Here is a 17,437-nt window from a genome sequence, read left to right on the forward strand (position 1 = left end):
GGGTCCTCCAGCAAGGCTCCTCTCAACAGCACCAGAGGACACTGAAGACCCAACAGCTAGGTGAAGCATGTCCCCCTCTACTAGCAGGGCCAGCAGTTCTCTAGGAGAAGCCACATGTGCCCTGTGTGAGGAGCCTTCTCATTACTCATCTGCCAATCACTGTTTTTCAAATATCCCCCGCTGTGCTGTTGTGACTTGGCTCCCTCTAGATTCTTATTTCAGAACCTACATGGCGTGCTGTTGAGGTGAAGCTTCAGGAAGAGCCCGAGAAGGGAACTCTGCAGAGGAGGGCTTAAAAAGAAACAAGAACTCCAAAAAGGGCTTAGAATCCATGCCCTCCCAATTTTACCCATATTTATTGAGCACTATGTGACAGGTACTGAGAATACAGTGGCAAATGGCAAGCATCCACTATATTTCATAAGCTTATAATGTAGTGGGGGGGGATGGGGAAGAAACCAGGACATTACAAGGCAGTGTAACATGTGACAATTCAGAGAAATGGGCAGAAGTGAGAGGAGGTAAGAGGTGGCTGGGCAGAGGCCATGAGTTGGGGGAATAGTCAGCGGGTTGGAGGGACTTTATCATGGGAGAATCACAGGACTTGCTGCTCACTAGACCTAGCAGAGGAGAGACCCACTGACCATTGCAGTTCCCCATCGCAACTCCCTCAATGCCTCTTGTAATCCTTCTTTTGAACGTCTGGCTTGACAGGTGGACTACAGCTCCATGAGAGGAGGCACTGACCCCTGTTGTGGATGGCGTCCACAACAGGCTTTAGGAAGGGATGCTCCAAGAAAGAAATGCAGAGAATGATTTTTACCACAAAGAGGAAGAGAAGTTCTTGAGAGAGCCAGAGGAAGGAGCTGACTTTGGAGAAAGGCAATGTCTTTTGTTTGAGAGGTGTTGGATTTGACAGGCCATCGTTCTTCTATTCATACGGAGATGTTCAGATGAAAATGGAGAAGTCAGACTAAAATTTAAGAAAGAGCCCAGGATAGGAGATAAAATTAGGCTAAGTCTTCCACATGGGTAGGACCAATAAAGCCCAGGAAGCTAACAAGACATCTGAGCATAGAGTATAGACAGAGATTAGGACAAGGAACGAGGCAGCCGAGTCCACCTGTGTTTACAGGCTAGGAGGTGGAAGGTGGGATAGTGTTCCAAGGAAGAGGAAAGTTCCAAGGGAGAGAGTTATAAACAGCATCTGACTGGAAGCAGAGACGGATGGGGTGAGAAACTACTTCTGCATCCCACAGCAGAATTGGTCTAGTGAAGGGTGTAGGAAGGAGGCCCAGTGCAAAGCTGATGAGTAGAAGATGTTACTGGGCAATGCTGAAGTTTTGGAACACCAGTAGAAAAGGGAAGGAGCATGGTGTAGATCAGCAGTAGGGAACAATAACACAGTAACATCAAAAGAAAAAAATTGGGGAAAGGAGAAAATCTGGAGTGATTTGGAGGTCCAAAGAAAGGTATTATGGTTTGGAGATGAGGTATCCTGCACAGAGCTCATGTTAGTCAATGTGGGAATGTCTAGAGGTGAAATGATCAGATTCTGAGAGCTGTAATAATCAGTGGGTTAGGCACATGATGGATTAATAATTTGAATGAATTACTGGCTGGTAACTATAGGTAGGTGTGATGTGGCTGGAGGAATTAAGTAACCAGGAACATGCTCTTGGGGATTATATATCTTGTCCTTGGGTCCTCTGCTTCCTGGCTGCCATGAGCTGAGCTGCTTCCCTCTGCCATGCCCTTCTGTCTTATCTGGGACCCAGAACAATGGTGTTGACAGACCAGGAACTGAACTTCTGAAACTGTGAGTCCAGAATAAACTTCTCCTCTTTTAAATTGTTCCTGTCCAATGTTTCAGTCGCAGTGTCAAAAAGTGGACAAACACAAAAGAACTCAACAAAGAAGACATTGACCAAGTAAAAAAAGATTGTGATACTTAATGACGTAGAAGATAAGAGAAAAAGTAGAAGCCAAGGGTGTCTCAACTTTTGCCCTACTTAGTTTACAGTGAAAAGCTATTGGTTGTAACTCAGCGGAGAACCTGTCTGGTCCTGAGCTTTGTGTTTTGGGTAGGATTTTGATGGCGTCTTTAGTTTTGTTGCTTGAAATTAAACTGTTTCAATTTTCTATGTCCTTCTGACTCAATTTGGGTAGGCCATATAACTCTAGAAATTTGTCGATGTCTTCAAGATTTTCTACTTTATTACAGCATAAATTTTCAAGATAGGTTCTGATTATCATCTGTATTTCAATAGCATCTGTTGTGATATTTCCTTTTTTTGTCGTAAATTTTAGTAATTTGTGTTTTCTCTCTTTCTCTTTGTTAAGTTGGCTGAGGGTTTAACAATTTTATTGATTTTTTTCAGAGAACTAACTTTTTGTTTTGTCGATTTTTTGGATTGTTTCTTTTGTTTCGATTTCATTGATTTCAGCTCTGATTTTAATTATTTCCTGTCTTGTCTTCTACTGCTTTTGGTGTTGGTTTCTTCTTTTTCTAGGGCTTTGAGATGTAATGTTAGGTTATTTATTTGTTGACTTTCTATTCTTTTAATGAGTGAACTCAATGCAATGAACTCTCCTCTTAGCACTGCCTTCATAGTGTCACAGAGATTTTGATATGTTACTTTTCTCATTTTCCTCTAAATATTTTTTATTTCATCCCTAATTTCTTCTGCTATCCATTCATCATTCAATAGCATATTATCCCAGGTATTAAGTACCTTTTTTAAAAAATTTATCATTGATTTTTAATTTCATTCCATTATGATCTGATAGGATGCAAGGTATTATATCTATTTTTTTTTTTTTGTATTTGCTAAGAGCTGCTTTGTGGTCTAAGCTATGGTCTATTTTAGAGAAGGATCCATGTGCTGCTGAGAAGAAAGTATACTCAGTCATTGATGGGTTAAATATTCTATATATGTCTGTTAAGTCTAAATTACTAATTGTAGTTTTTAGTTCTATAGCTTCTTTTTTAGTTTTTTTTAAAGACACACACACAGAGAGAGAGAGAGAGAGAGAGAGAGGAAGAGAGAGAGAGAATTTTTTTAATATTTATTTTTCAGTTTTTGGCGGACACAACATCTTTGTTTATATGAGGTACTGAGGATCGAACCCGGGCCACATGCATGCCAGGTGAGCGTGCTACCACTTGAGCCACATCCCCAGCCCCCTTTATTTAGTTTTTATTTGGAGGATCTATCCAGTTGGTGATAGAGGTGTGTTAAAGTTACCCAGTATTATTGTGTTATGGTCTATTTGCTTCTTGAAATTGAGAAGTGTTTGTTTGATGTACATAGATGCTCCATTGTTTGGGGTATAAATATTTACAATTGTTATGTCTTATTGATATAAAATTCCCTTAAGCAGCATGAAAGGTTGTTCTTTGTCCCTTCTGATTAACTTTGGCTTGAAGTCCACTTTATCTGATAGGAGAATAGAAACCCCTGCATGTTTATGAGATCCATGTGAGTGATATGTTTTTTTCCCCATCCTTTTATTTTCTATCTATGGATGTCTTTGCCTATGAGGTGAGTCTCTTGGAGATAGCATTTTGTTGGGTCTTGTTTTTAATCCAATCTGCCAGTCTGTGTCTTTTTATTGATGAGTTTAGGCCATTTACATTCAATGTTGTTATTGAGATAAGATTTTTATTACCGGTTATTTTGACTTATTTCTGGTTTTTGATTTGAATTAGTTTCTTCATTGATTCACTGTTCTTCCTCCCTTTGCTGGTTTTCACTTTTATTTTTCATTTCTTCTTCATGGAATATCTCATTGAGTATGTTTTGTAATGCATGCTTTCTATTTGTGAATTCTTTTAACTTTTGTTCATCATGGAAGGTTTTTATTTCATCATCAATTTTGAAAATTAATTTTGCTGGATATAGTATTCTTGGTTGGCACATATTTTCTTTCAGAGCTTGGTATGTTGTTCTGAGACCTCCTAGCTTTGACGGTCTGAGTTGAGGGATCAACTGAGATCTGGATTGGTTTTCCTCTAAATGGTACCTGTCTTTTTTCTCTGGCAGCCTTTAAAAGTTTATCTTCATTCTATACGTTAGGCATTTTCATAATAATGTGACTTGGTGTGGGTCTGCTATAGTTTTGTATATTTGGGGTCCTGTAAGCCTCCTGTATTTGATTGTCCATTTCATTATTTAGATTTGGGAAATTTTCAGATATTATTTCATTGAAAAGATTGTACATTCCTTTCATTTGTATCTCTGAGCCTTTATCTAGCCCAATAAATCTTAAATTTGGACTTTTTAGTTTATCCTGTATTTCTTGGAAGTTCTGTTCATGGTCTCTTAAGATTTTTTTTCTCCATGGTCAACTTTGTTTTCAATACTATAAATTTTGTCTTCATTGCATGAAACTCTGTCTTCCAAGTGATCTAATCTGTTGGTGATGCTTTCATTTGAATTTTTAATTTGGTTAATTGATCCCTTTATTTCTAGGCTTCTGTTTTTTTTCAGAATCTCGATCTCCTTATTGAATTAATCTTTAACTTCCCGAATTTCTCTCTGATTTCACTCCTTATACTGCTCTTATACTGATCTTTGCAGATCAGTTTAACTATGTATATTCTAAACTCCTTCTCTGACATTTTTTCTACTGTGGTGTCAATGAATTCCTTATTGGAGTACATGGATTTGCTTAGGGTGATTTGTTTTCTTGATTTTTCATGTTGTTTGTGTGTCTACCCATCTAACAGTATGGATCTGCGGTGGTAGAGTTTCTACCCTGTGGACTTTTATTGTACCTGAAGGTTTCCAGGACCTCACTGTTTAGGGGGAGGCAAATAATAATAACAACCAATGCAAAAAACATACAGCATTAAACAAAATAGTTTTTACTATGACATCTACAGTGTTAATTATCACAATAAACAGAAACGGTATGATCAGCCCAGCATGGTGCTGCACACCTGTAATAAGCAGCGGCTGTGCTGCTGGAGATTTCTTCCTTATTTTATCATATCCAACCTCTTGAGCCATGATCTCTTTTGTATGTCCAGTTTTAAATTCCAGTAAAGTCGTCCTCCCCAACTTTTTTTGTTTGTTTACCCACTTTGCTGAGAAGCTGCCTGCCTGCTTTCTTGGCTTCACATCAGGGAGCAGCCAAGAAAGCGACCTTCTCTGCTCTGCCATCTTGAAAAACCTCTCAGCTATTGATTATAAGGGAAATTTACTTATATATAAAATCCACAAGTTGTGCATAGGGGTCTATGCCTATAACCCCAGCTACTTGGGAGGCAGAGTTAGGAGGATCACAAGTTGGAGGTCAGCCTGGGAAACTTACTGAGACTCTGTATCAAAATAAAAAAAATAGAATAGGGCTGGAGATATAGCTCAGTGGTAAAGCACAACTGAATTCAATCCCCAGTACCAAGAAAGAAAAAAAACAACTTCAATCATTTGTGGTGCCAGTTGTGGTCATTGGATAGTTATGAGAATAAAATGAAATAGAGCTGGGTGAATGTTCAGTATTATACCTGGCTGCATAGCAAACAATCAAATGAGATGGAGAAAAGCAATAAGGCCGTCAGAGGAAGCAACATTAAGGAGATAATACCAGCTATGTTCTGGGCTGGAACAGAGCCTCTTGAGTTGAGCTCTTATCTCTCTGTTCATGCCAAGTTCAATTATCTCTCTCCTGTTTATGCCAGTTCATTACCTTCATCAGCATTTTCTATGAGTAAGTATTTATTTGCTGTCGTCTTCCCCCTTGAGCACTAAATCTTTATGGGGACACTTTGCTCTCCTAGGGGAACATTTGGCAATGTCTGGAGGTAATTTTGGTTGCAACATTGGGAGGCATGGGAACCAGCATCTTGTGCTGAGGCCAGGATGTTTACCCCACAATGCCCAGGACAGCCTCCACCACAAAGCATTAATTACCCCACGTCAACTGTCAATAGCTCTCAGGTTGAGACACCTTGACCTACACGGTGAGCTCCCTAGACCCAGGACCATGACATTCACATGGATCGTGGTACCCCCAAGCACCAGGTACAAAGAAAGTCACATGATGGTTTCCCAATAATAACAGGAAATGGAGATTGGACTGGACCTTGAAGAACAGGCCAGGTTTGCTTTATCTTCTGCTTTGAGTACACAGTGGCACAGGGTGCTAGGAGTTGTTTGGAAAGAAAGTTCACAAGGGAAAATGCAAATATTCTGTCTCTCAGAGGATGGAAGAGAGGAATCAGCCCCAGGGCGTCACCAGGTGACCGACATTGCTATAAACAAGAGAGTCTCAGAACCAAAGGTCTGGAACTGCAGGTAACCGAGAACACCCGAGACTACCTGCAGCTCATTGTTTTGACAGATAGAATTCAGCCACCCACAGAAGCAGCAGAGACAGAATTGTAAATAGACACAAAAGAGAGAGAGTTCCTTTGGTAATGCACAAAGGTGAGGCTTCTCAGCCCGCTTAGGGGCTGCCATGAACAGAGCTCTCCACCTTGGGACAGTTTCTCAAGGTTGGAAGATGGATGTCAATAGCACTGTGCATTTGAATCACCAGGGGGCTTTTAAAGCACACTGAGGCTTTGGACCTACTCCTGGAGCTCAGGCTAACCTGATCTAAGCTGTGTGCCTGGGCATTGGTGTTTCTTTGAAAGCCCCCATACCAGGTGAAGTTGATGTAGCCCTATACAGAGAACAAACTACAGCTCATAACTTTGCATAAACGATTGCTCTTTCCGGCACCCTTTGTGCCCAGTTTCATTGGGTGGCTCACACTGTACAGTCTGAGGCTGAGTTCTTGATCCCTCTCTTACCTGGCCCTTGGTGGGCTGTATCAGCCAGCACTGTGGAGTGACCTGAATCTCAAGATTCAGTGCTGGTCAAATCTACCCTCATTTCTTCAGGGCCGCACTTTGGCCTCTGGGATTCTGCTTTTGGCCCTTCCCCCCTCCTTCTCTGTAGAGCAGCCAGAGTGTCCTTTGGTCATTTACGACCTTTCAAAGGTTTTCCACTACGGGGAATGAAAAGGGCAACTTCTGTACAAGACTGAGGCTGTGTGTGGTCTGGCCCCTCCTGTCACATCCCTCCACATCCTCCTGAACTTGAAGCATGGTTTTCCAGCCATGCCTCATGCTGTTCCTTGCACTGGAGTGCTCCCCCATCCTTTAGAGGGCTGGCTTCTTTACCACCTGCACACTTTAGTCTAAACCCAGGTCCCCCAGCCTTGGCACCATTGATGTGCCGGGCTGGAGAGTTCTGTGTTGCTGGGGCTGTTCTGGGCTCTGGTGGGTATTTGGCAGCTCCCCCAACCTCTCCTCACTGGATGCCAGTAGCATCCCACTCCCCAGTTGTGATGACAGAAAGGTCTCCAGACACTGCCAAATGCCCCAAATTGCTGCTAACTACTGGCTTAAGCATTACCTTTTAGAACAGGTGTTCGTTGGTCTCTAGGTTTTAAGAGTCCAGCTGTTTTTCTCAATCCCCAAGTCCTGTTTGTTACTTTCATAGCCTTTTTCTTGCCTTGAAATTACATCTATAATTAGCTGTTAAGATCTGTGCCCCAGCCCCTCTAGACTACCTTGACTCTCACTCAGTTCTGTGATACCAGCATCAAATACAGCTCCTTCATATACAGCATATACTTAGAAAAGTGAACTAACAAGTGCAGCTCTGGGAGAATGGACATAGGAGCGTGTGGGAACGCTGCCCACGGACGCAACTCTGCGGGGTGGTGTTCTAGTGCAGCAGAAAGAATGTGGACTTTGAAGTCACTGAGTTACAGCTTCACCGCTCTGCCTTCTACTGCGGCTTAACTGACATCTCAGAGTCTTAGTTTACTCATCTGCAGATTGGGGATGCTCTGTGTGGTCTTTTTCCCTGCTAACTCCTGGGCCCATTGTGGTTTAGATGCTCCTCCATGTGCCCTTAGAATCTGGCACAGGTCTCCAGGGTTCACCATTGCCAGGGTCAGGTTCTCACTGAATGCTTGTACTTCATACAGAGCCAAGCACATGGTAGATGCTCAGGAGATGGCCTCAGTGCAGCATGGCCAGGAGCCAAGTTGTATCCATGACTTAACAGTCTGCTAAAACAATTTCCACAGGGGCTGGTCCTGAGAAAAGGAACCAATCCAGGTCCTCCCAGGTTGGACTGAAGAACTGGGGAGGCCACACTCCTCTCTGTTCTTCACGTTGGGATTCTGGCTTCTTGCAGTGAACTGGGAAGGTAGGCCAGCATCTCGGGACTTCTCTCTCTTTCCTTATGCCACATCCTTTGCAAATAGTGAATTTAACAATCATATTGACTGAGCATCTCTGACACTCCTGGGAATTGAGTGTGGCAGTAATACCCAGCGGCTCCTCCTTGGCCAGAATAAAGTTATCTTCATGTTTCCAAAGTGGTGCTCAAGAGGGGTTCCCACTTGTAAGTCGCCAGTGAGTTCCAGTTTGTCCACAGTGGGATGCTCCTTTGCTCCCTCTGAAGGCACTTCTAGATGTTTGGAAATTGAGTCAAGGAGGCACAGCCCCCAGGGCAAGCTTTTCCTTAGACCAAGTCACCCCAGTCCCACTGGGTCACTAAGTGATAAAGCTGGGATCCAAATTGAGGCCTTGCCTACATCTCAAATTTTTTAATGATCAAAATTGATAATTGAGGGGAAAAGCACCCCTTTCTTTAGCTTGGGTGGGGTTGACTGTCATCCAAGGCCACATGTAGGAGGAAAAGGTAACTTTACCTCCTAGGGCTGAAGTCACAAAGTACAGGTTGAGTATCCCTTATTCAAAATGCTTGGGACTAGAAGGGCTTCAGATTCTGGAGTATTTGCATGTACATAGGGAAATATCTTGGGGGTGGGACCCAAGTCTATATATTAATTTATGTTTCCTATATATACTGGGTACAGGTGGCCTGAAGGTAAAGTCATACAACTTGTGTCTGTTTTGACTGCTGTCTGTCACATGGAGGTCAGGTGTGAAATTTCCCACTTATATTATCATGTCGGTTCTCAAAAATTTTTGGATTTTGAAGCAGTTCAGATTTTGGATTTTCAGATTAGGAATGTTCAACCTGTACCACAAACTTATAACAACAGAAATTTAGTATCTCACAGTTCTGGAGGCCAGACCTCTAGATTAAGCTATTGGAAGGGCCATATGGTGTCTGAAGTCTCTGGGAGAGGCTCCTTCCTGCCTTTTCCAGTTTCTGGGCACCCAGGTCATCTTTGACTAGTGACTGCATCTCCCTTATCACATCCTCTGTCTTCACATGGCTGTCTTCCCTCTGTGTCTGTGCCCAAATTATCCTCCTCCTCCTCCTCCTCCTCCTCCTCCTTCTTCTTCAGTAAGGACACCAGTCTTACTGGATGAAGGTCCCACTCTTGTGCATTATGCTCTCAACTAATTACATCTGCAGCAACTCTGTCCCCAAATAAGGTCATTTCCTGCAGGACCTGGGCCAGGACTTCCAACATTTCTTTTTGGAAGACACAATTCAACTCATAACATTCCCCTACACAAGATGGCGTCTGCATTACCAGGAAAAAAAAGGGCGGGATGTGGAGTCTGAGCCGATGTGTTGGCTATGGGTGATCCACACAGAACCCGCCTCCTCTGCCATCTTCTTCACTGTGTCTGACACCTGCCCACAGCATGGTCTGGAGGTTGTAGAAAGGCAGGAATAAGAAATCACAGTGTTTAGTTCCCCCTGGTGCCAACCTACAAGGTCACTATGGGCTTCCTGTGTCCCTTGCCTGAAGGTTCAGTGTTTCTGGATTCCAGGAACTAATTCCTTCTTTTGCTCCTGCAGACCTTGGAGAGTGGATCTGGACTTGTACTTGCCTAGAGGTTTGACTCTTCCCTTGTTCCTTGTTAAGCTTTCCTAAATCACTCCATTTGTCTTTCCTTTACGGTCGATCCTGGTACAGCAACAAAAGCAAAAGGTGACCGCCACACTTCTAGGAGATGCCAATTCTGTGGTTATTTCCTGATGACCTGAATGGTTTGCTAGCACTGGGTTGATGGGCCGTGGTCGTGACTTCTGGGTCTCAATATTTCTTGGAGTGGCAACTCGTCATAAGTCATTAAACTTAAAATGCTTTGTAAGAAATCCTTTTCCCAGTGGCACAGTGTGGCAGGTGCAGAGTCAACACATCCAAGCGCATCTGGGAGTCTGTGATAAAAGCCATCTTTCCTGAACCACAGGGAAAAGAAGCCAAACCAAAAGTCTTCGAGGAAGGAAGATTGGGAGAGGCAAGCATTCTAGACAATTTACCTTCAGTAGACCTCTTGGGCAGAGACTACAGCAAAGAGACCACTGAAGTACCACCAGTTTTTCATTCTTCTGAATTCAAAACAAATAGCAGAAATGGAAAACTAAAACAAGAAATGCTGGCATAACCAATGATAAATTTTGCAGGATTAGAAAAAGGTGCTGGCTGTGGACTCTGAGTCCTCTCCTGGATGCAAGCCCCTTGGCCAGGTGCTGGGTTCACCAGGCTCCTTATCTACCTGCAGCACCCAGCCCATTGTGGGGCAGAGAAGCCAGTGGAGACAACTTGGTGATGGCTTGGGTCTAAAGATGTTCTAAATTAACTGTGAGACTTTGCACAGAGGAGACTGTGCAAAGTCTAGAGAGAAAGCTTCATCTCCGGTTGCTCCTGGGTAACAACACAACACTAGATGTGGGGTGGCAGAAGGGTAGAGTGTCCCCTTTTGCATCACATGAGGAAGTTCTAACATGGATGCATAACCGTAGGTAGAAGTTTGTTATTTTTGATTTAACTCAACAGTTGTGGCTGATAATCAGGGACTCAGATGGTGCCGTACCCAGGAGGTGGAGATATCGTGTGCTTGAGCCCCATGTGACAACCCATGGCCCTCCCAGCCTGTTTGACAGTTCCCAAGCTCACCTTTGCAGGCCACCTCTGGCTCTGATTGCTCCTGAAGATGAACTCTCGTGTCCTCTCCCGTTATCACCCCAAACATGCCAGAGCCCGTCCCTTAATTACTCACCCTCAACCTGCACATTTAAAAGGAGATAAAGAAAAGCTGCATTAGATCAGACGGGGGTGACTGACTGGAGAATTCAGGGCTCCTCTTGCATATCAGGGATTTTAAAATTAGACTGCCCGTTCCTTTCTTATCTTACTTTTTATTGGGATGTACTTGACATACGAAACTCACCCTTCACAGAGTACAGTTCAGTAATTTTTAAAAATAGAATCACAAGTTATACAACCATAACTACCAATTACAGCTTTTATCAAAAGAAACCCATAAACAGCCTATATTATTTCTTTTTATTATTTTAATTTTAACTTTGTTTTTTGCAGTACTGGGGATTGATTCCAGAAGTGCTCTACCATTGAGCTCATCGCAGTCCCTTTTTATTTTTTATTTTGAGACAGGGTCTTGCTAAGTTACCCAAGGTGGTCAAACTTAGGATCCTTCTGTCTCAGCCTCTCAGGTAGCTGGGATTACAGGAGAGAGCCCCGTACCTGGCACAGCCTGCCCTATTCTTAAAATGCCACCTAGCCATTTCTACCAACTCACCTTCTCTACTCCTGGTGGGTTGCCTTCTATCCCTGCCCATCCCACCTAATCTCTTTGGGGGTGTCATTCTCTCTCTCTCTCTCTCTATATATATATATATATATATGTAGATATAGATATGTATAACCATAGGTAGGTAGAAGTTTGTTATTTTTTATTTAACTCAGCAGTTGTTGCTGATAATCAGGGACTCAGATGGCGCCGTACCCAGGAGGTGGAGATATCGTGTGCTAGAGCCCCATGTGACAACCCATGGCCCTCCCAGCCTGCTTGACAGTTCCCAAGCTCATATATATATATATATATATATATATAGAGAGAGAGAGAGAGAGAGAGAGAGAGAGGCAGAGACAGAGAGAGTGCTCACAAGCCACAACTTAAATTTTTCAGATAGTCATATTTTAAAAAGTAGAAAGAGAAATAGGTGAACATAATTTTAGCAATACCTTTTATTTAATGAAGTGTATCAGTGTATCACCTCCACAATCTGTCAGTATACTCATTGTGAACGAGCTGTTTTGCTGAGGGGTTGCTGTTGCAAGGTGCTCCCTCGGGAGGGTTTTCTGTGGCCAGCTCCACCCCAATCATTCCTCCCAGGGCTCATTTTAGTTCCTCTTGGCACTTGTCACAGGCAGAGTTCACTGTTCCTGTCGTGTGTGTGGCGTCTGCATCCAGCACTGGATGGGAAGCTTTGGAGGACAATGCTGTGGATGGAACTGTATGTCCCCCCTGCCCCATTCATAGGTCGAAGCCCAAGCCCCTCGTGTGACGGCCTTAGGAGACGAGCCTCTTGGGAGGGGATTCATGATAGGGTTACTGCTCTGATGAGGAGACAGACACACGAAGCACACTTGCTCTTCCTCTCCCTCCCTCCACCATGGGAGGGCATAGGGAGGAAGTGGCCATCTGCAGGCCGAGAGCCCTTACCAGAATGCGGCCATGCTGGCACCTGGTTTCAGACTTTGGCTTACGACTGTGGGAGAATGGACTTGGTTGTTTAAGCCACCTGTTTGTTCTATGATAGTTTTTCAATCTCAGGCTGAGCTGAAGAGTAAGGGAGGGTGACACCTTCCTCCTCATGAGTGTATCCCAGTGCCAAGCACCGGAGGGCACATTTGATAAATGAATAAACGAATTCTTACAGGTAGAGAGTAGCAAGGTGCAGCAATAACTACTTAGAAAACTCACCCAGAATATTATCCACTAGGAGACTTCCTTTTCAGGGAGATTGTTGTCCTGGGAATAGGAGGGAAACTTAATTGCTCATAGCCCTGGTTCAGGTCACAGACACCGAAACTTGGTTCCCTTGGCTGAACTGGGGATGAACCCTGCGAGCTATAAATAGAGGGCACCTAGTATGCGAGGCAGTGGGTGCTGGAGATTGAACTGCAGGGCAAAGTTCTTGGGCTCATGGAGCTTGGCGTCTACTGCAAACATATAAAAATTAATGGACCAACATTTAATATAACATTAGGTGGTGGTAGAAATGATGAAGGAAATGCCGAGACGTCTTGGGGCTTGGTCATCAGTCTGGTGCTTCAAATACAGTGAGTGCTCAGTAAATAGTGGCCTTTGATACTATTATTTAAGTTATGATTCACTCCACCGTGTCTAAACTGATCCTTTTAAAACCCAAGTCAGTTGGGGTCCCTCCTTTGTTGGACACTTTCTGATGGCATTTCAATTCATTTTACAATGAAACCCACAGTCTTGGGCAGGACATAAGGCAGGGCTTCTCAACCTGGGTGCTGTTAACTCTTGAGGTCAGATGGTTCTTTGTTGCAGGGATGGTCCCATGCACTGTGCAATGTTCAGCAGTGTCCCTAACACTAGAAGCCAGTAGCATGTCCCAGTTGTGATAACCAATTTTGCTAGACATTGTCAGATGTCACCTGGGATGGGGCATGGGGGTAATTGTAAGGAGAGAGCCACTGATCTAAAAGTCCCACGTTAACTAGTCTTGAGCTACTGCTCAGATTTACCTCCCTCTGTTCTCTCCCTCACTCTGCTCTGGCTAAAATGACCTTTTTGGCTTCCTCTGATAATTATGTTCCTGTCTGAGGGCCTTTGCACCTGCTTTGCACTGTGCCTGGTAAGCTTTTCCCTGGAATAACTGTTCAACTGTGACGCTCTCAGAGGTGTCCTCTCTGACCCCTACACAGAGTGTGATATGCAGGAAATGACATCCACAGTCACTGTGCTGCTTCAGATGCTCATCATCATGATATACCTTATGCATTTGTTTGTTTTTTAGGATTCACCCATCTTCCTCTACATCGCAGGCTCTATGGAGTGGGGACCTGGATGGTTTTATGTTTTTCTATGCCCCCATGATCTAGAAAAGAGCATAGCACATAATAGGTGCTTCATAAAATGACATTGGAAGAATGGGTTGTATAAATGATTAGAAGGGCAGGTGGGAACACACAGCATGGGATATACAGGACTTGGGTGAGATGGTGAAGGAGCCAGCCAACTGGAACGAAAGTAAATTCTGAGGTTGGGGAATATGGAAAGCTTGATAGGATGTAGGCAAATTACAGATGTTATTGAAACTTAGGCAGGGTACCTTGTCTACTACCTATCAGGCAAGTGGGAGCCAGAGTAGGTTCATAAGTAGGAGAGAGATGTGATAAAAGTGAGAAGCCTAAAAATGATGCAGGGAAAGCCAGAAGCCAAGTAGAAAATTACTCCAATGTTTTGGGCGTGAGTAGAGAGAGCTGGTAAATAGATTCCTTCTCATTGGTGAGACGTGCTGGGCCGAGGAGATGCCAAGAGGACCGTGCATTCATTCAACAATATCCATGGCCACGTGAGAATGAATTGCGGCATGAAGCCAAGGGTTTGCCATCCCTGGTGTGAGACGTCAGGTCTGAGGCAGTGATTATTAGTGAGACAGAAAATGCAGACATATGTAAATCATAGATCTTCTGGATTTATGAGCAGTATTTTAGTCAAATTTGGCAAGCAGCATTTTGTAACATTATATGTTAGAGGCAGCTGAGTAAGTTTTTGACCATGTGCTGGTAAGAATGGCACCCTGTCAGTCAGGAAGCAGGCTTCTTGTGTGAACGTCTCTCAGGGACAATAATAAGGCTGACCTTGGGAAATAAGACTCTAGATAAGAATAGCAAAGGGGAACTAAGCCACCTTGGGATAATGGGCCATATCTCTAAGTAGTTTTCCCTTCTGGTTATTTTAATCTTAAGTAAATTTACTCTTCCTATAGTACCGTTCTATTTTTATGCAGTTACTTAGCATGTTTTTACAAGTGTTACTTTGCTTGTAACCTTTCTTGTAAATATATGGTTGGAACCTTTAAAAAAAAATTCCACCAACCAAACAGCTTGAAGACATGGGAAAATGAGCAAAAGAATCCAGCCACAAAGAGGGCTAATGCATGCATCCATTTATTTAAAGCAAAAAATGGTCAAAACTGATTTACGCTTTTAGAAGTCAGGATAGGATCATTGGGGGTTGGGGATGATGGGAAATGAGGCACGGGAAGATTTCTGGTGAGTCGGTTATATTCTGTTTCTTGATCTGGGGGCTGGTTGCATGAGTAGGTTCACTCTGGATATTCAGTAATCTGTACACTTATGTTTTGAGGGCACTTTTCTTTGTGTATATTTACTTTAGTGAAAAGTTTTTAAATAACGAAGGAAGTTTCTCAATAATGGTGGTTTCAATGTTACTGCCTAAATGTCTCTATCAGGTGAATACACACTGGTGGTTTATTTGCAGAGGTTGACTATATTTAGATAGAGTATGGTTAGGGTAGGAAGAACAAACTCATGCTTTAGAATCTTGTGGCAGTGGATTCAAATAGAACTTCTTCTCTTGTTAGCTGAGTGACATTGGCAACTTTTTATATTCTTCCTGAAGCTTCATTTCCTTATCTGTAAAATGGGGGAAAGATAGGTGCTAACAGAAAAAAAAAAAGCTCTAAATGGCTAAAGCTGAAAAAATTTGGGCACTAAAATAAAATAGTATTGGATTTTCTCCCAAAGTATAAAATAAATATTCATGAATCCATACTGATATAAATAAGTGACTGACTGAATTAATAAGTGAGAACAAAAATCTTCTATGCAGAATTGCAGATAATTGATGTAGCTCCTCTGCCCTAAGGGAAATAAGGACCACTCAGTCCTGAAGTGTGTGCTGCACCCAGTGACCTCCTTTCCAAGGGTGTCAGGCGGCAAGTGGGAAAGAGTGAGGAGAAACCTGACACACATGGCTCCTTCAGGTGATTGAGCACAAGGAAAAGTCTGAGAAACTGTCACAGCTCAGAGGAGCCTAAGGAGTCCGGATGATTAAATATAAGGAGGGTCCTGGATGGGACACTGAGCTGAAAAAGGACATTAGGTAAAAAGTACTGAAATCTTAATAAAATGTGGAATTTAGTTAATGATACCGTGTTGACATTAGTTGTAGAAAATGTAACATACTGGTGGAAGATATTAATAAGGGAATCCATAGGCCAAGAATATGAAAGCTCTCAAATACTACATTCCTGATTTTTCTGTAACTCTAAAATTGCTCTTAAAAAAGCACAGGGAAAGACCTATGTTACCTTGCGATCACAGGCATGAAATTTCACACTTAAACATCAGGCTCCCACACCCACTGGGCTTAGTTCCCTTAGTTGGGTGAATGTCCTCAGTGCCTACCTTCCCTGCCATTTATACAAGTCTGTGTCACTCCACCTGGGTCCTAAGTCAGTGTGGGTTTTCATGGTGATCTGATCCAAGCCGAATGTTGAATTAAAGTCATATCTGTACAGCTGGCTCTCTGAACTTGTAGGTTCATAGTTGTAGACTTGAGCTTTGGGAGGTCAAATATACTTGAAAAAAAATTACATGTGTACTGAACATGTGCAGACTTTTTTCTTCTGCTGCTTTACTGAACAATATAGTCTGACAATTTCCAAAGCCTTTGCATTGTATTAGGTTTTGTAAGTCATCGAGAGATGATTCAAATATATGGGAGGATGTGTATTTGATATATGCAAATACAATGCCATTTTATATATGGACTTAAGCATCCACAGATTTTGGTATCTGCAAGGATACTGGAACCAGTCCCTCAATCCCAGAGACAACTGGATTCCAGTTTTCTTTACAAATATAAATTTGAGAAAAATTTAATAGGCTCATATGAAAAAAATTGAATGGATGAATATTGTCATTAAAAAAGAAAGGATCTGGAAGAATAGATCTCTGATGCACCATTGGCTGTTCTAAAAGAGGCTTCAGAGGTGTAAAAACCAGATACAATGGGTAGACCTGGTTTGATCTTGAGAAAATATGTTTGGAAAACATAAGAAGAAATTTTGAGTACATTTTGGGTGTGAGATGATCTTAAAGAAGTGTTGATTTGACCAGGTTTGCAATGATACTACATTTTAGAATGGCCTCATCTATGAGTGGAATATATTAACAGGTTGACAGGTTTATAGGTAACACTTATGATATTAAGTGTGGGATTTATTAAATTATGGCAACAGTCCAGAATAGGCAAAAAGGAAAGTCAACACATGATTCTGGGAGTAGGAAGGGAGAGAGAAAGGATAGGTGGCGGGAGGGGGAGAAATGGGGATGACAACAATGGTTTTGGAATTTCTATTTTATACCATGATAATGTTCTCAAATTGTGGCAATGTGTGCATAACTCTGTGGTCATCTAAGAGCTGTTGGACTGTACACTTTAAGTGGGTGAATTGTATGATAGGTGAATTACATCTCCATAAAACCAGGTGTTGAATAACAGAAGATACTGCCGAAAGAGAGAAAGTGTTGATAATGGGTAAGACAATGTTGATGATTCTGTGGCTGGAAGATGGGTGTATAGTTCTTTGTACAATTCTCTTTTCTAAGAAAAAATTTTCAAAAATTAAAA

General features: G+C 42.5%; 1 protein-coding gene across 2 annotated transcripts in view; it reads left to right on the forward strand.

Annotated features, from left to right (window-relative positions):
• Hsd17b2 (hydroxysteroid 17-beta dehydrogenase 2) overlaps positions 1–17,437 on the forward strand; it is a 76,306-nt gene that overhangs the window by 12,553 nt on the left and 46,316 nt on the right. Inside the window, exon 1 of one of the 2 annotated variants that reach the window (XM_046434589.2) lies at positions 12,138–12,254. The exons of the other annotated variant lie outside the window; for it this stretch is intronic. Coding sequence (XP_046290545.1) covers positions 12,218–12,254 — 37 coding nt within the window. The 5' untranslated portion in view covers positions 12,138–12,217. Of the gene's footprint in view, positions 1–12,137; positions 12,255–17,437 lie in introns of those variants that run through there. 2 annotated transcript variants of the gene reach the window in all.

The sequence above is a fragment of the Marmota monax genome, unplaced genomic scaffold, assembly GCF_021218885.2.
Source record: "Marmota monax isolate L192 unplaced genomic scaffold, Marmota_monax_Labrador192_F-V1.1 WCK01_AAM20220418_F8-fsc00024, whole genome shotgun sequence".
In the NCBI taxonomy this organism is placed as follows: domain Eukaryota; kingdom Metazoa; phylum Chordata; class Mammalia; order Rodentia; family Sciuridae; genus Marmota; species Marmota monax.